Source organism: Lepisosteus oculatus, chromosome 9 (genome assembly GCF_040954835.1).
Source record: "Lepisosteus oculatus isolate fLepOcu1 chromosome 9, fLepOcu1.hap2, whole genome shotgun sequence".
NCBI classification, from domain to species: domain Eukaryota; kingdom Metazoa; phylum Chordata; class Actinopteri; order Semionotiformes; family Lepisosteidae; genus Lepisosteus; species Lepisosteus oculatus.
In genome coordinates, this window is record NC_090704.1 from 44,507,935 (window position 1) to 44,529,221 (window position 21,287).

The 21,287-nt window shown below is 46.4% G+C and overlaps 1 protein-coding gene across 5 annotated transcripts in view; it reads left to right on the forward strand.

Moving 5' to 3' along the window:
- Positions 1 to 21,287, forward strand: part of LOC102697629 (septin-9-like) — a 94,972-nt gene that overhangs the window by 22,419 nt on the left and 51,266 nt on the right. The window contains exon 1 of one of the 5 annotated variants that reach the window (XM_069194594.1): positions 10,969 to 11,023. The exons of 3 other annotated variants lie outside the window; for them this stretch is intronic. In XM_069194594.1, coding sequence (XP_069050695.1) covers positions 10,984 to 11,023 — 40 coding nt within the window. In that variant the 5' untranslated portion in view covers positions 10,969 to 10,983. Of the gene's footprint in view, positions 1 to 10,968; positions 11,024 to 11,301; positions 11,646 to 21,287 lie in introns of those variants that run through there. One more of the 5 variants, XM_015356271.2, reaches the window with a different exon arrangement.

Below are 21,287 nucleotides of genomic sequence, written 5' to 3' on the forward strand. Positions count from 1 at the left end.
GTTCCAAAGCTGCTGTAGGGATTGTCTGCCTCCGGAGCGCAGGGCCGACACAGGGAAACTGTAGGCAGCAGCAGCAGCACGTCCCGGTCCTGCTTTTGCTTTGCGTGGGTTACCAAGGTTACGTGATCACAATTCAGGAAAGCACGGAAAGAAACGCGGGCCACAGGTCCTGAAGCGGAGAACTAAATGTTTTGTTTTTTTTTTCTACTCGGCGCTGGGGCTGCTCCTCTGCTATATCTATAAACGTTTTCGCCTGCTGTCCTGTAGAAATATGATTCTGCTGTCTTAAGACAGAATTAAATCAGGAAGGGCCAGGAAGCGATTTCTCAGCGTAACTACATGACCAGGAAGGGTGATTCATTATCCTATATCCTACTTTCATCCATCCACCTCTTTCTCTAACCTCTTCTTCCAATTCAGGGGGGGGGCAGTTTGTCCCAGAACTCAATCAACCTACTTGTATGTCTTTGGGCTGTGGGGGGAAACTGGATCACTCGGACGAAAACCCATGTGAGCACAGGGGAGAACATGCAGACTCCGCACAGACAGCACCCCGGGGTCAGACCTGAACCGCTGGTCCCCGCGCTGCGAGGCAGCAAAGCAAACCGCTGCGCCACTGTGTCCCCTCCTCATCTCATACATATTGCGTATCATCACGGCATAGCCAGCGATGCAGTCGCGATGTTTGATCATCTACGCCGGATTTCTGCCTGTTGACCCAGAGTGTATCGCAGTATGGTAGAAACTGGGATAACATTGGCAGGGGCTGGGCGCCGTCTCTTGAGCTGTCACAAAGGCCGGTTTGCCCTTCTCGTGGACAAAAATGAATATTCCCTGCGTGCACGACGGCAAAGCTTGGCAGCTGCAGGAATCTGCCTCTTAACTGTGCTTCATAAGGAAAACGCCAGGTCCCCATCTCTGTGTCAGAGGCGCAGAAATCTGTGTAGCTGCACGTTTGTAGCCAGTCTGTCTACGCTCTGGCACGTCTTTCTGTTATACAGATGAAATATTTTCTCCCAGAGAGGATCGAAGAGATACAACATCTGCTTTTTTTGAAAAAGAGGAAGCTGGCACAAGACTGTGGTAGGCGATGTTTCGGTGACTCACAGGATCTATAAAAATTTCACGTGGATCCTAAAATCTGTTGTCTTATCGTTTATTACCCCCCCACCCCCTTGCACTTTTATTTTATTTTTCCTTTCGAGAGACATTATACTGTAGGTCATTTTCATCAGCTGCAAATACAGTTCGATGTCTAAAGTAAGTGAATGAAAGGATGATCCCATATAATACATTCCGTCACCACAGGGATACACTAAACTCCTGCAGCTCTTGGATTTGCAGGAAATTGGACTGCCATCCATTTTCCATAAAGATGCCCTGTATGGGATTTCCTCTGTGAGTCATACTTTACGTTTTTTTTATCCCGGCGGCTATTTTTTTTAAAATAAGGTTTCCAGGCAGATGAAAAAGACTTCAGAAATGGCTGACGTTTCGCAGGAAACCCAGTTCTTGAAAAAGCTCTGGGGCTCTGGCGCAGAATGTGGGTTTCAGAGGGAGGCACAGGTAAATTGTGCATCACCTGGCCAGCGCAGACTGTTGTGGATACGCCTGCCTAGATACGGCTCGTTAAGCGCTGGACACGCATCAGGGCTGTTGGGCTTGAAATCATGTTTCGGTGTTTGATGGCTTTCCAGTCTTTTGAAGCACACGCTTCAGAAAAGCGGCACATGCTGGGTTTATTAAAAAATAAGAGGCCGGATGTTTACGGTTTTTATAGACAGCCTGTTTTAACGTAAGTGGCTTTTTAAAAAGATTTTTTTTGTGTGTCCATCTCGTGGCCACTTCTTCCGCAGGCCTGTGACACGCCAGGGAGCGTGAGCAGCAAGGTGTGGCGAAGGAGAGAGGTCAGGCCATGGCAGGGTTTCATTATTTATCTTGATAGATTCATTATTATTATTATTATTATTAGTATTATTATTTGGGCCAATGACGAAGCAGGTGCTTGACAAAAGATTGGTAAAAACTAGGGGGAAATGAGAAAGCGCTGTACAGATTTCCTGGGGTTAACCCTTCTGGTGGGTGTGTCACAGCCCATCGTGCTCCTGAGCCTTTGCAGAAATGAATCGGATGGCACTGTGGTGTGTTGGGTAGCACTGCTGCCCCGCAGCTGGAAGGTCCTGGGTCTGATGCTGGGCTCGGATGCCTGTCTGTAAGGAGCCTGCGGAGTTTTCCCTGTGTTCATGCAGCTTCGCTCCAGCATCTGTTACCTCGGTGCCTCAGGACGGCTTGTCCTAAACGGGTGTCAGTGAGGAGTACAGGGAGGCCGATCCTGTAACTGTGTGAGGCCCAGGAGTGGGGCAGGTGGTGTGCCAGAAGCTCCGCCCGTGAGGTTATCGCCAGGCTGAAGAGCTCCTCCACCTGGGCCCTGGACCCTCCAGGGACAGGCGCCGGTGCTGTCCGTGTCCTGCGCCGAGCGGGCGGGAGAAGTCAACTCCACCGCGCCTGGAGAGCTGCGTGTGAGGTTGTGCTGCAGGGAGGGAGGGAGGGTGAGTCACCAGCAGCATGCAGTAGCTCAGTGCCAAGAATCGTATTTATTGCAGTTAACCTTCCCCCAGGTGCCGGCTCCTTGGCCAGGGCTTCGTTGCCACGATGTGATAAATGTGCCGTAATGTTTTCCTAGTGCTCTGCAGTTATTATTTTAGGTGTATCTTGTTTTGTCCCTCTCTGAGATTCAATAATGTGGTCATTTCAGGGCATGATTATTATTGTGCCTGGTCTATTTCTGGAAGATCTCTCCAGATGTTGTTTTGGAAAGGGATTACAAACTCAACCCTGAGAGACTGCGCTAATCCAAACTGGTGCAGCATGAGTCCTATAAATAAGGAATTGTGGGTTTGAAGGAATTAATGTGGTGATTTTCAATGGGCCAGTTTTCCGCATGGCTTATAATGTTAAGAAAATGTTGCAAAGAAAAGACCCTTCATGCTGGGACACTGAACTCTTGAAGACGTTGCTCAGGTGATCAACACCTTCTGACTCACCGAAGACTGTTCAGCTTCCCTTCTTGACTTCTTTGACAGGTGCTGAACTGACACACAGCTGCTCAACAGTCTTGGACGTCTCAGGCACGATCAGCACCGTTTCAGGAGACGGCACTGCTAGTCCTACCATTATAACAGCTGTGACTGTTATTAGCACAGCTTAGCTTGGGTGCGAAGAAACAAAGCCTGTCATTTAGTGATCTTTCTTTCCCATCGATCAGGATCTTCACAGACCCGATCACAGCAGCTCCGGGTGAGCTGCACATGATCCATCGATGCAAAATGGGTGGCCGTAGTTCCTTTGACCCACTGACCCAGCAGGTCGAATGGACTCGCTGTCAGGTGTTCCTTTGGAACAGAATCTTTCTAAACACACACAGCGATTTAGCACCTAAGCAGGTCACTTGTTCAGCGAAGCCCTTTCAGTGGGTTTCTGCAGGCGAACGCCTTGCTTGCAGACAGAGCAGAAATGCGAGACACAGGCGTTTGCTTGTTTGATCAGAAGACAAGTTAGGAGGGTTTCTAAACTTTTTTATTTTCTAATAAAGGGCTGTGAAAGCGCTTGAAAAGCTGTTTCGTGACCCGTCCCTCCTGCTGGACGAGGCTCTCCGGCCTCAGGGCCAGCGCGGGCTGGCGCTGACTGGCGCAGCGAGTGTTGATGCCCACTGCCACTCGTGGACTGCCACTCTGGACTCTCACCTGCTTCACAGAAGCCCTCACTCCACTTGTCCTCTCGGTTACAGCTGCCATGAGTTTGCCTCGACGTTACCAAGGTCCCCCGATATCACCTGCCAGACCCCAGTGTTATATTTTGCGATCAGACGTGCAGTTTTATTGGATCGGCCTTGCTGATGTCCGGAGATCGCGGGTGAAATGATTTCAGGATGGCAGTGGGGGCAGTGACTTTGAAAGACGAGTCTTATCTGACCTTTGATAATGCACAATGCAAGGTGTTTAATAGTGTGCAGTTCTATACACTGTAAAAGCATGGCAGGACTAAAAAATAAACTCTCGGTGGTGCATGAGTCTTCCGTACGCAGAGCAGACCCATAAACAAGAACATTTAAACATGGTTACAACACAGGCTTGTGATGTGTGATGGAGGAGCTGGTCTGCAGAATGACAACTTTACATGTTTTCGTTACTGCTGCTCAGTAAAACAGAATGAATGTGCTATTGAAAGTTTTTTTTGGGTTCTTTGCATATGGATTCAGCCCATAGAAAACTAAGGGAAAACGGGTAACAAGCGCTGGAGTGAACTTCCACTTTTGGCTTCCTCTGTGTTGTTATTGTAGGACCGAGGTTTGGAGGAACTGATTCAGCTAAAAGAGAAACAGAAATGGAGGGGCACTTCTGAAGTTCCAAAAGGCAGCATGACGAGCTTTTGTGAAAGAGCGGAGGGGGGGCGCTCTGAATGTTCGTCCTGTTTGAGGTTCAGATTGAGCCCCCTGAGATCAAGCTCGGTTAACATGCTTTTTTTCAAGGTCATGAACGAACTCTTTCGCTGCTCGCTGGCCTCGTTAAGTGCGGGGTGTTTAAAAGCTCGCAAGCAAGATGGGCCACATGGCCTGCACTCCTTTCCTATGTCTCAGACGTTCACAGTGTCCTCTCTCTCATTCTTAAGTCCTGGAGATATACTATAGCAACTCTCCTTCACCTGCAGCAGTTCTCTTTCACATATTTCTGAAGGACTTGGATTTTCCCATTTGTCTGCAAATGGAAGCAGGGACTGAGTTCAGAGACCTAATTAGAACTATGCATCTGTAGCTGTATTAAAGACTGCATTTATTTATTATGACTAATATTCATTCATTCTTTTAGATGTATGATGTTCTTTAATTTAGTGTTAAATGTTAATTCATATATATATATAATGAGTTAAAGATCCCTTAATGATGGGCTTTGTTACTTTGCACCCAAGCTAAGCTGTGCTAATAATAGTCACAGCTGTTATAATAGTAAAACTAGCAGTGGAATTTTCTAAACCAGTTCTGTTTGTGCCCGAGATGTCTAAGCCTGGTGAGCAGCCGTTTGTGTGTTAAGAATTTAAAGAAGAGAAGCTGAACGGGCTTCAGTGAAGGAGCAAATGTATTCCTTGATATGATGATTTGAAATCGGATCTGATAATCATGTCTGGAACGAGAGACAGATTAAATACTGGCTGCGAATGCATGTGTCATGATAGTGAAAATAGTGTACAATTTAGCGGAAGGTCACTTGTTCCGGGTGAGATTTGTGACAGTCTGAAGCCCATCTTAGAAGCAGCTGGGCCAATCAGAACGGCAGCCTTGCTGGGGCACCAGTTAGGGTTCAGAGCCCACAAATATGCACGCAGGGACAATCTAGAGACAGCAATTCATGTTTCCAGTATGTCTTTGGAAGGTGGGAGGACACCCCCACACAGGGTGAGGGGGAGCAGACGGCACACAGAACCAAACCCAGGACCCGAGAGCTGTGAGCCAGAAGCAGTCCTGCCAGGCCATCATGCCACCCCCTCTTGGGTCGAACACTCTGTAACAACAGCAAGACTGTCTCATCTGTATTACACGTACAGCATAATATAAGAAAGGGGGAATTGTTTTGACTTACAAACAAGCATGAGTTAGTAATTATACCTTCATAAAACTGTCTTTGCCTTGAAGTATGGGACAAGTAGATGCCCTGCAGTTTAGTTTGCAGTGCTTTGTTTTTTTTTCTACATTTGTGCTACACCTAAAGGAATTCTTGGATTTCATTCCTGTGAACTAACTGCCAAGCCATAATGAAATCTCTGCGCAGTTGTGGGCTGAAGAAACAAGTGCAGAGCATATGGAGCACAAAATATTAGCCAACGTATTGCAGAAACAACTTGCGAGATCCCAACACATTATCTTACGGAATATGGAGCATTTGCTGGACTCCCAACATTTTCTTTTCTTATTCCAAAATGAGGGTTTGCACAGTTCTGTGATGCACTCTTGGTGTACACATCAATGGATGTCTCTGCACGAGGCAGGATTACTGCACCTCACCAAGTTTATTTACTCAACTTTTATCTCCTTCCCCTCTCTCTCTGTGTCAGAGCTAAGGTCTATTTTGCTGACCGGCTTGCTATTGGGTGTGATGGGAAAACACTGACTTTTTCCACACCTCAGAGCTCAGCCTGTTCGGGTTCGATTTGGCGTGGAGGTCTGGGACTAATAGCTGTTTCTGACCCCTAGCAGATGAATCACTGGGCGCCGACACCCGTGGCTGAAACACCAGGTCAAGGAAGCCCAGTTGTTGGCTTCATGCCCTTGGCAATTTCCGAGAAGAACATTTGGCACCAGTACCAGGCGGGTCCACTGACCCTGTGATGTGAATCTGAAGGCACATACAGTAGGAGGAACATAGGAAAATGGGACTTGAGCCTATTTTTTTCAGTAAATAGAAGAGATTAAGTGTCTTTGCAGGTTAACACATGCTGAACTGAACTGAAGTATCTACAAGTTGACCCTTTAAAAGGTTTATTATGTTTTGGACATTTTTTTTGTTTTAAATTTGCATATACTATATATATATATGTCTGTACAGTATATGTTGGCACTTAATTGCACCTAATTGTGTATTTGTTTTGTTAAAAAGTCCTGATTACAGTGTACAGGAGCTGATTCTTTTCACTCTTAAAATCCCTAGAGGAAAAAAAAAGTTGGAAAATGCGATCTCGTCCAGAGACGGTGTGCTGTTTCTGTGAAGCTGTCTGGGCCAGCTCTACGGCGGGTCTGTGGTTAGTCTATGAGGGGTGCTTGATGTGCTCCCCTTGCTTTGAAGACGAGCACGCTGTGTGTCTCATTTCTGCTTTTCGACAGGATACCCGTTTTTAGCTCTGTCAGTATTGCAACCACACAACCACAGAAAACAGGAAGAAAGAACAACACATTAAACTGTGTATACGCAGCACTAATTCCTGCCTTTGATATTATCATTTTTTAAACTGTGGTGACTGTGCAAATGTAGGGACATGTTTGTTTTGAGGTTCTGTGTTGCTTGATAATACCAGGGTTATTTATTTACTCCTTATGGGTGCCCATGTGTGGGGAATACATGCTGCTGTGTCTAAGAGCCTTTGCTGGCTGTGTTGCCAGGGTCCAGGGTTACTAAGAGGAATTGTTGTGCTGAAGAGGCTCTTCCAATGTTTTTAGCTTCCTGTTATTCCCAGGACAACAGGCGCACTGTGCTGTATTTTACTGCTTGTAGAGTAAGGGCACTTTAGGATGTTTTAATAGGAAAAAAATGTAAACACGCAGGATTGCACAACAGAGTATCTTAGGTGAGAAAGCCTGTGTGAAAACTTATGTTCTTGCAGTTCAGTTTATAAAAGGAAGTCTTTCCTAATTCGCTTTGCCTTCTTCACGTTTTTTGAACCTTATCATGCTGCATTATCAAGATCTGTCTTAACCAGGATTGTGTATTCAGTCTGTACTTTCCTTTCTATTTCTGAAGCGTTGATGTGCTGGGGAAAAGCTGACAATAATTATGTGTGGGCTTTGGCGACCCCTGGTGGTTGACAGAGTAATGTTCATTCGCATTGCTCTCCTAGCGGCAGGTTTAAAATACTCTGTTGCAAAGAACTGTAAAACATTGCTTTATACAGCAACAGACGAAGAACAGACGGGTCCTTTATCAACAGGCCCACCAAGCCCAGATTTTTAAGTATGAGCAATGCGTGCTTGTTTGTGTGTATGCATTGCACACCCACTCAATTCACCCTGCTTATTGTGTACTGTTCCCTCCCAGCTCTTAAATAGGGAACGGCACATTTACAAAAACACTGAAATCTCTGAGCTGCACAGTGTATGCGGGGGGTTGTTTTCCCTGCAGGAATGACTCAGTGGTACAGAGTCCCCTGGGGTCCTGTGCTGACAGGAAGCTCATTATAATCCGTGGAGGTCGCAGGCCAGGGGGAGAGAGCATGAGGCTCTGCATTTCTGACCTACAGACCTACAGCATGAGATACGCACACACCCTTCCAGAAAGAGAAAACAGCACAGCGAACAGCTCTGGAACCCACTGTCTTTCCAAGACGAGCGCAGGGCTCGGGAAGGGTGACTTTATTAGCTTCTCAGTCACAGAAGAAGAGGCTTCCGAAAACCAGTTTTCCCTTTGATGAGAAGTCCGTTTCCATAAAATCCCTACTTCTTCCCTACGAACAGTTACAGTTACGTCACGCCACGAAAGTCGATGATTCTTTTCAAGTCGGGGTATTATGCTTCATCCTCAATCGAGTTGCATCCTAGTTCTTGGAAGGCAGCTGTCTTAAAATAATTCTGCATGGCTCCTTGCTACTTTAAAAATCACATTCACGTCAAGCTACATATTTCCACAGTGCGTGTTGGTTTCCTTTAGATTGAAACTTAAGGAGGCATTTAGGGGTTACTGTTTTCTCTCCTGCCAAACACTGCAAGCTAGTCTTAACCATCGTGCTGTGGCTAATATATATATTTACTGTTTTTCTCATGTGACATCAAAGCTCGCAGACCGCGGTGGGTTTCAGTGCCAGCCTGTCTGCGATAGCGCCTGCTTGTGTTTTCAAGGGAGCACGGCGTGGTGCCACACCTGCCCACTGCGAGTGGCTGAGCCGGCTGCCTCAGCAGTCGTCATGCCCTCTCTTTTCTGTGCTCCTTATTTCGGACTCGCCAGCTGTGCCACGGCCTGCTCACCGCCTGGGGAAGACTGGACATGCCCGCCGGTCGGAGTCCTGTGCCGTGGGTGTGCTGTCCGCCTGGTGGACCCCACCCGGGGCTCGGACACGCGTGTGGCACCACAGGGGCAAGTCTTCCTGCCACCAGCGGCTGAATTTTACCCATTTTGAACTGTGGAGGGCAGATGGTTCCTTAGCGGTTTCCAAGGACAACGTGCAGAGGCAGAGGCAGTAGCTCAACAGGGGGCGCTTTGCTTTCAGGGACTGGGGGAAGCAGGTTTTTCAGGTGTCTCTGTCTGCTTCGGTCTAACTGAGGATATAGCAGTCAGTCTTCCTAATTGTCTGGGAGCCTGAAAACAAGTTGCTATGAAGGCAGGCTGCCTCTTGATGGAAGGTTGCCATGATAAACCAAGGCAAGAGCACTGTAGCGCTGCAGAGCAGAATAAAATCATCAGAAAAAACATTGAAAGATGTGTCCGACCTTGATAAAACGCACTTCAGTGTGTGGTACATGTAAGGTGAAAACCACAGGAAAAACTGCAGCATTTCCTGGAAATGCAACATGGTGAAACGTAACGACTTTTAAAGCTGCAATCAGCAGCAGTGAAGAATTTCTTCCTTCAAGTACGGTGGCTGAGCAGGTGTCCTCTGTGAGACACTGTTACAAGGTGATCATCAGTTAAGGTCACCTCTTCAGTAAATGGTAGCTCAGGATGGGAATGCCTGGACAGTAACTAGCAGCATGACTATGTGACTTGCCTCCATTACATTTTTTTGGCATGGCCTTGCGATGTAGGCAGCATTATCAACGTCCTCTTGTTCACACCTACCATGAGCTTAAGATACGCGCTTAACTTTCAGGAAGTCCCCAGGACGTGCGCTTTTACCCTGTACTCTTTTAAAGAAAACTCAGCACCTTAGATGGCGAATTACAGAATACCGGAGGCTCACTCAGCATCACCCAGATACAGTCCACAGGCCAATGGAAAAGCTGCTGTGTTTATTGTGTCTTGTAATTGTTGATTGTTACCCCATTGTTAATGGTGTCGGACTGGTCTGAAGCTCCATGTCTCAAAAAAGAGTCAGTTAAATAAAACCAGTAGCAGTGTTCAGTTGCGAGAACGTCTTGAAAGTCGCTGAACTATTACTGTATCGTCTCTAACTCTCTCTGCCAGAACAGGCAGTGCGCTGTCATGTACCCAGAGTGTGTACACACATCTTAAGAGTGGCACTACCTGTATATTTGTCAGCGCCTGCAATTTATGCAATGCCTCGACTGGTCTTTTCTGCTGACATACCAATGGGGACTGTTATCAATACAGCTTAGTTTGGATGAGAAGAAACCATGTGTGTCATTTAGTGCTGTTGAGTCATGAATTTACATTTCACATTGAACAGAATCGTTAATTCACTACCAGCGCGGGTACTGCAACTCAAGTTAAACTGTATGTGAGCAGGCAATATGACACATTGCAATGCTAACCCATCACATCCATCTGTCAAATCCAGATGACTCATTGCCAGGTGTTTCTCACCGCTAACTTCCTTAGTTCACCTCTACACATCCCTAAAACTAAAACCCTGCTTTTTGTACAATGAAAATATATCTAGACTGACGATCTTTTAGCTTCAATCAAAGGGAAAGGGAGACCAGGCTGCTGCAGTAAGTGGGATTGGTGGAGCTACTACAGGAGGTGGAGCTCTTCCTTCTGGAGCCGAACTTTTCACAATCGGTGTCCTAGTATGGTGACGTGGGACACTGTGCCACTGCAGGTCAGATCCTCTGGATGAGGATGTTAAACTGAGCTCCGGTCTACTTGGTGATTAACGATCTTGTTCGTAGGTAAAGACAGCTCTCCAGCAGTGTAGGGGCTGTTAACCCTGATGTCCTGGCTAAATTCCTGCCCGGTCTTGTACAGCCTGGCCTCCCTGATGTTCCCCCTTAATTCAACTGGTGAAGCAAGTTCACTCATCTCTACAGTGAAGAGAAGCTGTCAGTGATAGATTACGTAGATCCCTTCATACTGTATATCAGAGGTTCATTGGGATCCTTGGAGATTAAAAGTGCTATGCAGATGTAAGCAAATAATATCCAATTGTTCACATCAGGTCTAACTTTGTCTCAATTTCTTTAAACTCCTTCTTTAAGCTCAAAGTGCTATTTGCTAAACTCATAATGACTCAGTACACCTTCAGTGCACTCGTTCACACACACACTTCCTGTCTTCACCACCTCTAATAATACACACAGCTGATCTCTTTAAGTCTGTTTTCGTAGTTATGATGGGGGAAACAATTACTCCTGCGGTGGTTGAAGAAGGTACGTAAAGCGCTTTGGGATGAAAACTGCAAATTACAGCAAATGCACGGAATGAGCATTATTCCTACTGGTCTGAAAAGCAGATCGCTTGGCCGGGACAGGGCACCAGCTGGCCCATTCATTCCCAGCGTGAATCTGTGTGCACTGGGCGGGGAGGAGGGGGGTGGGAGAGAGTGTGGCCGTTCCTGCGGGCGTGTGTGTGTGCGCGCGTGTGTGTGTGTGAGAGAGGAGAGTGGGTGTGATAGAGTTAGAGGGCTTGAAGAGCTGGAGTGCTCTCTGGGACAGTCTGTCCTGTGAAGGGGAGTGAGAGAGGGCGAGAGAAGGAGGGGGAGGCTGGCGTCTCTCTCCGATTCTGAACTCTCAGAGGCTGCAACGTGAAAAGTGAGAGAGGAAGTGAGAAAACCAGTTGGTCCTTTAAGAAACTTCTGTGGGCTTGGATTCTGTAAACCACTACGTGCTTTTTTTGCGTTCGCTCCTAATTTGGGATTTGTTTAAAACCCGGAGGGCTGCGCTGAAACTTTACCTTGATTGGGAAGGGATTTCATTACGTACACATTAAAACAAAAGATGTCCGATTCCACTGTGAATGCCCACCTGGAAGGAATTATATCAGACTTTGAAGGTTGGTCTCTCTTTTCTCCCTTTTTTTACTGTGCTCGTATTTTTTCCTTTACCTTTTTTACCGAATCTGCCTACTTTAGCAAGTTTGGAAGCAAAGCCAAGCAGTATACTGTACAAGATCACAAAATGGGGAAGTGAACCAGTGAGAGACACTGCAGGCAGATCACGTTTGGGTAGTTCTGAATGAGCCTATTTCATTTGACTGTTTAACTCTTTTAGCAGCATAACCAAGTGAATTCCCTTCTAATGAAATGTGCTTTTGATTTCTTTTGTCTTTATAACCTGTGTGCTGTCTTTCTGTTTGCCTTCTGTCCCTGTGGTTTTACAGTAGAATGGGCTACAGACTTCTGAGGTCAGACTCGGACTGGGACTGTAGAGTGAGGCAGGAAATCTCTGTGCACAGAGACATGAGACTCTTTTAAAGGGTAAAGCTGCTGACTAAGTTGCAGGCAATGGCTTATCATTTCACTTCCTTCGCTCCTCAGATTTAGTTTTGCTTTGTTTCAACTTCAGCAGTTTTGTTTTGGCCATCTCCTCTCACACCCTTACTTATCTCTCTGTGGCTAGTGACAGTTGCAGGCACCTCTCTTATAATACTTCCAGGGCAGTTCTTCTACTGAAGACCTCTTATTTTGAATAACTCGTTTCGTCCGACCATGTTGAATTTGTCAAGTGTGTTCCATTATGTGTTAACGGTCTTTAATGATGATTTCAATGTCATCGTTAATTGTTTGTTAATAGGCACCAAGCAGCGGCTTGAATATTGAATGGAGGGATTTATTTATTATAAACCGATTTAAGATGTGGGTTCTGCTGCGGTTCATGGAAGGTGTTGATCTTTCTCCCCACTATGTAACAGGCACAGGCTTCATATAAAAAATAAAATGGGCCGTATCAGAGGCCAAATCACTCTTACTTGTGAAATAACAAGGAGACAGTGCGCACATTCATGTATGCTGTGTATGTAGGATAGGCTGCAGGAACCCGTGCACGTCCTTTGAGTGAACCTCTTCTGGTGTTTAAAGAAAAGGGCGCAGTGAAAAAAGTCCGGTTTGCAATAGCAAAGGATGGGACCTGCTTCTGTTCATCCAGAAAGCACGCGAGGCCCTTTGAAGGCCCACACTAGTATAACACAAACCCCTACATATGTATAAAGTAGTTTGGGCATTCATTTAATTTTTCACCAGTTGCACTTAGAAGTAATATGAGGATGACTTTACTAGCTGCATCAAACTCCTCCAATGTTGTCTGTTGGAAACCGATAGGAACAGTTCTAAAGAAGTGATGGAAACGTGTCCCAGCCCAGCAGGACTGTGAGCGTTACTGTGATGGAGCAAAGGTATCTAGATGTCTGGAGCCTGGAAGTAAGCCAGTGAGTGCTGTCATTTCACTCCTGCAGTCCAGCGGCTGCATTCATTTTTTATATCCACTCTTACTTTATATTTTAATAGGGACGCTGTGCTGTTCTGGCTGAGAGAAGCCGTGTGCATTTCAAAAGGTTCCGCTAATTTCTTTTGTCAACTCATATTTCTTTAAAATATTGGTAGTTGGCCGCACTGTTCTGGGCCGATGCAGAGAAGCAGAGGCTGAGACACTGCAGCTTTCAAATGAGACGAGGGCGTTTGGGCTGGAAAAAGGAAATTCCAGGGAAAGCACAAATTCTGCGGGTGCAGAAAATGTCTGGGTAGACAGATCGCGCGTTTCACTGCCTGGCCTCTTTTAAAGCACTCGTAGAAGAAGCAGGCCCCTGTCAGTTAACTCCCTCTGTGACAGGGTCACCAGCTCTGTTTAGCATAGGTCTTTTCGAAGGCTTCCCTGCATCACTTCGACAGCTGGGAAAGACAGTTTTCACAAAACAAAGAAGGGAACTGCATGTGGAAACAGTTTGGAGTTTGTTTGGGGATTAGAGGCAGCTGCAGTTGTGCCTCAGATACTATTAAGAAGATTTGTTTGCAGTGTTTGTGTGCTGTAGTTTTAAAGTATGTTGTTATCTGTAAAATATCTTTATGTCATATATAGTATGTATCTAGATTTCATACCTAAGAGTCAGTAATTTGCATCATAGACAAAGACAGATAGAAATACAATAAGAGTTTTATCGATTTTGCATCAGGTATTATATGCTTTGAATATGAAAACATGTTCTTTTCAGAGACTCAGTAATACCGCAGGATATTTACTGGAGCAATCTGTGCTGCCGGTCTTAGGTGACTATCCATTGTTCTACAATGCTGCCAGCAACCCCATTAATCCAGAATAATACCTTTATAGTTTAATGGCAGCTGTGTGTGTGTAGCAGCTACAACAAGAGGGGTGCTAATAAGACTCAAATGACCTTTGACCTACTGGCCATGCCTTCCAGCTGCTTGGGGCGTGCCCCTGTTTCAGCATGCCCAGCTCATTTCTGTTGCATTCGGACTGGCGCCCCGGCAGCCTCTACGCCTCTACTACTGCTGCTGAGAAGTGTGTGCTTTGTGTGACTTAGTAGACCTGGGCATCGGGCGTCCACTGAGTGTGCTGGGATAGCAGAGATGACGAGTGGTGGAACTGACGACAGGAGCACTGTCTCCCCATTCTCAGTGAGAAAGGGCAAAGGGTCAGGCTTCCTGTTGCGCAGAGCTGAATGACGTTCTGAGGAGTTAAAAATGCACTCATCCCCGTGTGTGCATTTACTGTAGAAAGAACGTCTTTTGGATGTGGCCTCTTGAAGCCAAACTTCACAAGCCCAGACCAGATCAGTATGAACTGCAAGGATTAGCAATAATAGAACCTACATAATGATACTGTGGAAAAGCCACTTTCTGCTGGCCTGCGTGGGCTTCTTATCCCGCAGGGGCTTTGGTCTGAAAGCTCAGAAAAGCTGGCATGAGCTTTAAAACTCAAAACTATTTAAGTGCAAAGCTGGTCTTGGTTATTAAGCTTGAAGAAACATCTAATGTGGAGAGAGCAATTCAGTGTACTTTCTCTGTGGTAGTCCGCAATCTACAGTAGGTTTGGGGAAAAAAATGGATATATTTAAAAGTGTGACCTGTTATAAGAAACAAGATGATCTTTCCATTCATCTAGTTTGTCTGGTCAGCAGTGCAAAAAGAGTCACCTGTCAGCCAGAGTGGACTGTGATTGGCTACTATCAAAGACCAGCTAAGGTTAATTTTTAGAGTTGAATTTTTTAATGCTCACAATAGAACTGTGTTCCATGGTCACTTTTACCACCCATGAGAATTAAACATCATTTTTGTACTTACATTGACAGATCACTCTGCATGCCGTATGTTTTAATATTGGATAAAAAACAGAACTGGCATTTCATGCGAAGGATGCTTTGAAGATTTTGTTAGTTTCCTTAACCTAATTTCTTTCATGTTTAAAAGAACAGACCATCCTCCTTGTCTGTAAATGCTAGATAACACTGCCCACATTTTACACTGCTCAGAAGAGGCCTTCAGCCAGACCAAACCTGTTTTAAACACCTGTGTTAGCTTTCATGACTTTCTCCTTCAGATTCCTTTGCGGCAGATGTTGTGATCTTTTCACACCATATATTGTTGGTTCTTGACCACAAGGTTGTTGGTTAAGCTGTTGTTGGGTTTTTTTTAAGTTGCCTGAATATCTAGTCAATAACTGTCTAAACGAGTAGATAAACAGTAGCAGAAGACTATTTCCCTAAAAGTGCTCTTTCAGTTTGTGAAAACCTATCAGGAATTGATACCGCTGTATGTGCATATTTTTTGTTAAAAAGTACACTATGTACAGAACATTTACGAAAGTCAGTTGAATGGCAGTGTACACAATAAAAGACTGAAACGAAGATAAATATTTTTAGAATGTGCTGTATACAAGGCCTAAATAGTTTTAAAATATTTATTTTAGAATATTTCAGACAAACTTTGTATAGAAAGAAACTAAAACATAGTGCAGTAAATAAGTACATAATGAAAATAAAATTTTCTTTGCTACATTTGCACATAATTTTATACTGATACTCCATAGCTGAACATTCTTGTTAATCTGTTTGTCCTTATAGAGTCCTGCCTCAGGCCCATTCTGAGTTCAGTCTCATCTGTACTGTATGTCCTTATAGAGTCCTGCCTCGGGCCCATTCTGAGTTCAGTCTCGTCTGTTTGTCCTTATAGAGTCCTGCCTCAGGCCCATTCTGAGTTGAGTCTCGCCTGTTTGTCCTTATAGAGTCCTGCCTCAGGCCCATTCTGAATTCAGGATCGTCTGTTTGTCCTTATAGAGTCCTGCCTCAGGCTCATTCTGAGTTCAGTCTCGTCTGTTTGTCCTTATAGAGTCCTGCCTCAGGCCCATTCTGAGTTCAGTCTCGTCTGTTTGTCCTTATAGAGTCCTGCCTCAGGCCCATTCTGAGTTCAGTCTCGTCTGTTTGTCCTTATAGAGTCCTGCCTCAGGCCCATTCTGAATTCAGGATCGTCTGTTTGTCCTTATAGAGTCCTGCCTCAGGCTCATTCTGAGTTCAGTCTCGTCTGTTTGTCCTTATAGAGTCCTGCCTCAGGCCCATTCTGAGTTCAGTCTCGTCTGTTTGTCCTTATAGAGTCCTGCCTCAGGCCCATTCTGAATTCAGGATCGTCTGTTTGTCCTTATAGAGTCCTGCCTCAGGCCCATTCTGAGTTCAGTCTCGTCTGTTTGTCCTTATAGAGTCCTGCCTCAGGCCCATTCTGAGTTCAGTCTCGTCTGTTTGTCCTTATAGAGTCCTGCCTCAGGCCCATTCTGAGTTCAGTATTGTCTGTTTGTCTTTACGGAGTCCGGCCCCAGACACTTTCTGCGTGACATCACAGTGAAAATGTGCTGGGTAAATGATAGGGCCCACATCTTTAATGATTTGTGACTGATACAGAAGGAACAAGCTCATACACATTTGTTTATTTGAATTGTCTGTCAATCTTTTTTTATTCACTGTTGTTTTTTAAAACTTCATTCAGATGAAATGCCACACGAGGCGGAAGCAAATGGTCGGGGCGCTTTTCTAATAAAAAGACAGTAGCACTCGGTTCATAAATAATTCATTCACGTTGTGGGGATGTCCCCACATCATCGGTTCGACAGGAGTTCTGTCTTGTTTTGTTTTCTCACGTTGATGGCCGTAAGAGCCTTCACGCACACACACACACACGCGGGCAAGCCAATGCCAGGCAAGGCGGCTGTTCGTTCTGTGGCCCGGCATCCGAAGAGAAACGTCCACAGCTGGCGTCAGCTCGGCCCGGTGGAGAGGGCCTGGCAGCTGCGCCCTGGACGCCGTGACGCAGCTGTCCGGCGGGGATTGCTCCGGATCCTGCCCGCCCGCGGGGCCCTCTGCGGCTCCGCTCTCCGCCCCCCTGCCTGCTGGATCCCGTCCAGCTCCGTGAGCCAGGAGGGGCCCAGCGGCCTTCGCTCGCAGAGCACAGAAACACGAGAGGCAGCCATTCCGCGGCTTGCAGGCTGCTCCCTGGCCCTCCTCCTCCTCTTTCCTTTCCCCTGCGTCCCCCGGCCCTCAGCTCCTTGCCAGTCCTGATGGTGCCCGCGGGCGTTTCCAGTACCTGCCCGAGACCTGCGCCCACGTTCTCCCCCAGTCCCCCCAGCAGGTCCTAGTCGGCCGACGCTGGGTCTGCGACTGGCAGGAGAAGCTCTGCTCCACGTGTCAAGAGCTGCTGTCGCCTGCTACTGCCAGGAGCAGGGAAATTTCCCTTCCCCTCAGTTCCTCCTCTTTTTCTTCTTCTCTTCTTTCAGTCAGGCCGCCTGTTTTTGGTTTTTGTTTGTTTGTTTGTTTGTTTTACGAGACACAGAATGGCCGAAAAAGCTCAACAAAACCCAACACGACAAGAAACGCAAGAAATGCTGCTCTGAGCCCTCTGGCTCCATTTTCAAAGCGGTCGTCCCCGGAGAGAGCTCTTGAGATCTCGGAAAGACGCGTCTCATTCCGTGCCATAACATGATCTAGCATGTCTTGTGTGGTTCCTGTGAGCAGGCCAGGAGAGCCCTTGTAATATAAATACTATACCATCGTTTGCGAATGAGTTTTCCTGCTGCTGTGGACGTGAAGTGCTGACAGATCCCAGCACACTGGCGATAAAGCACAGACGCTCAGGAGAGGTTGATTCCTGGGGGCTCTCATTTCCTCTCCCTGGCTGCGCTGAAACACAGGAAACGCCGAGAGGTGTCGGTCTGTGGCACACTGTGAAGCTGCTTCATCTCCTCCTCCTCCTGTACGGGATCTTGATTAACTTGGTTAGAGCTTATTCCCCAAGAAAGGATAACAATAAAACAGTTCTAGGATAAACATACAAGGCATAATAAAGTAGTAGATGTGAATCATGAGAAGTGTAGGCAGCTCATAATGGGGCCCGAGCGTTTTGGTGAGGGTGGCCAAGATGTCTTTTGGGGGGGGTTGTTTGCTTTTTGTTGGCTACAGAGCCTGTTGGAGCTCAGAGGGTTAAGTTTGCTCTCAGTGGCTGGTCTTCCCATTAGCAGATAAAAAAGAAAATCCACATCGCTAACAGGTTTCTTTCTTCAGCTCAGCTACTTTCCCCTGTCTTGCCCTCCTACTTAATCTGTGACAGCAGCCGAGGTGCCCAGGGACTCAGTCTAAACTAGTCAGAAATAAAAGAATAAAGACTCTTTCTCTGTGGGCGGCAGGACACCTCAGATGTCTGACCCCTATAGCGTTTTATATTAAAGAGGCAGAAATTGAAGGTGGAATGTTTCGGAATGTGAAATCCATTTTCCTTTGCTGTTCTCGCAGCTCCTGTGCTGTTTTCCCTGTCAGGCCGTATCACGGATTAGATTTATTTTTTTCCTGCCCAGTACATCCTTCTTCAAACGTTGAACACTTTCCAGAGGATTTACAGAGCAGCTCCCATCATCTCAGCCTTATAATATGGGCATTAGTCCTGAATGTTGTACTTTCTTCGGGAGCAGACATCCAAAGAAGCCTTAAATACATTCTGAGCTCTGACAGCCTAGCATGAGTAAAAATGGAGAAATGTTAGCAAGTTCTTTTCAATCTATTAGTACCTGCCAGACTGTAAAGGCGTTCATAAGTGTATTATCTATTATTTTAATCTTCATTGGATTGGTCAATTTATAGCACGCTTGGCTGATCCTGTGTGAGGAGCCACCCTTAGTTTTTAAGTTTAATTGTACAGACATTCCTGTATCAAACTGAATGTTTTTTGGGGCAAATGTAAGAAGCACACACATTTACTGTACTTGTGTGAAGGTGTTTCCTCCCATCGTGCTAAGACATGCTGGTAGGTTGATTGGCTTCTGAGAAAACTGGCCCTGGTGCGAATGTGAGTGTCTGCGTGTGCCGTGTGATGGACTGGCGTCCCGTCCAGGCTGTGTCCTGCCCCATGCCCGTTGTTTGCTGGGATGGGCTCTGGCTATCCCATGAGCCTGTATGGGATAAAGCAGTTAGACGTTGGATTGACAAGGCAGCTCAACTCTTGAAGCTTTGCCCTGTTTATTTCGAAGCATGGAGTTTGAACTCCAGCAGCCACAGGAGCCCAGTCTGGCGGGTCAGTGTGGAGGCACTGGCGTGAGCAGCATTGACGACACCCTGGACCTGCACTACCCGATCAGTCATATTCAGCTCGGTTCTTTTCCGTCAGTATAGGTACGACTCTGCTTTATGCCTGCGCGGCGGAAGGTGAAGGAATGTTCTTGCCTTTGACCCTCGTCACCTGCCATGAAGGAAGGTGCCCTGGGAAGCAGGAGAGGTCTGACAGGCCCCGTTGAAAGCTGTCGTTTCTCTGCGGAAACCCAATCCCTCGCCCAGCAGCGGCACGTACGCGGCGCAAATGGCAGCGGTGCTGAAATAAAGCCTGCCATTGTCTTTGTTCGCATTCTGCAGAGGGCTGAAAGATGTGCTGAAAGGTGGGGAGTGTTTGGAATCTGGAATTCCTGTCCCAGCTGTCCTGCGAGGAGCGCTGCGGCCTGCAGCCCGTGGCCTGAGGAATGTACAAATGTCACCATGGTTTTCCACCTTTTGTGTCTGAGGGAGTACAGCCCTCCGCTGTGAACGTTAGCAGCTCTGTCAAGGAACACCTGTGGTGTACTCAAAAGAGGAACAATTATAGGGACTGTAAATGGCCAATTCCTGTCAAACTTCACTGACTTGAGACTTAAAAAACGTGAGATTTTAGAACTTCAGGAAAATATCTTTTGAAACCATTAATAATGGATCTTTGCAGGCGATTATCCGTCTCTTAGATTCAGTTTTTGGTGGATTTATTTTAGTGGACTGACTTTTTATTCGCTGTAATTGTTGTTTGCTGTACAGCTGCCAGAGATGTTGAAATCACTGTGACAGATAACAAGTTGTTTAATGTAAAAAGACCAGCTCTCCTGTCGATGCCTCTGTCACCTCCTGAGGGTTGAAACAAGTCAGCCCTGTGCTGTGGCTGACCTGGGTGTGCTGTGTGGGAACTGCAGCATTGTAAACTGGAACACAGACAGGGCTGGGCTGATATTACAGGGAAGGGCTTTGATCCTTCCTTCTCAAACTGTGTCTCAGCAATGATTTCCCTAATGGGTTTAAGAGGCTGAGGTTATCAAACAGATAGTAAAACAATGAGATAGTTATAGATTAGCTTGTCTGTGACACTGACCAGCTCTGCTGACCACTGCAGTTAAAAATGTCCCTCTTGGTAGCAAAGCCTTGCCTTCTCTTTTGGAAATTGCGGCTCTTGCTGCAGGAGAGGATCTGGCAGGGCCTCACTTTAAAGAACACAATCTGTAAGGACTGACCCAGCGATACACAGCAGATGAAAGAAGGGAACTGGGCCCATCTGTTGGCACAGCCATTGATAAAGGAGGATGATTTGGCTCTGGCGTCTACGCAGTGTAGTATTACAAGCCAAGGCAAAAAAACCTGTCGAACGCAAACCATTCTCCAGCTTTCCCAGCCTCTTTGCTAAAGGAAGAGATCTCGGGGGTGAGAGCAGGGAGACGGGGCTGTGCAGGAGCTCCTTTGTGAATTTGTTGGATAACCTCCTGCGCTGGCAGGAGAGGATGGAGCCGATTGCGATGTCGGAGCATGCCAGAAATCAGCACAGCAAAACTTGTGGATATGATGTAGGTTGGTACCTTTCCAAGTTTAGCTCCACATCAACATAAAACCTTGAATCAGTTGTGCAGTTTCTATAGCCCTGCGCTCGGAAAAGGATTTCCTTCAGAAACCAGCGAACAACAAGTAAGTGTTTGTGCTTGTAATCCTCTGGTAGCGAGTACCCTTTCGTCTGAACTGGTGTTCAGTGTGTTCAGTTGTGTTTTTTATGCTTCTGGTGACATTGTGAAACACAAGGAGTCAGGCCTTGCAGTGCCTGCTGCAGGAGAGCAATGGTGGGGTTTTTAAACTGGACCAGATTTAGGTTTATCATATGCTGGAAAGGTACATGTGCAGGTTTCGCTTTGCTTTGGCCTAGTGGTTCTGCGTGATAATGGATTTAGATTCAAAGGACAAAGTCTGAAGAAGACAAAGGAAAATAAACTCATGTTAGTCTGCAACGATGCTTTTGAAGAGCTGCCGCAGGTGATGTGCAATGGAGAGAAGCAGTTGCACTCTCCTCGAAAGCAGGGGGATAAAGGAAGCTGTCTGGCTCGTTTTCGAAACCTTGAGTGCAAATTTCAGTCCTAAACCGTAACAGATCAG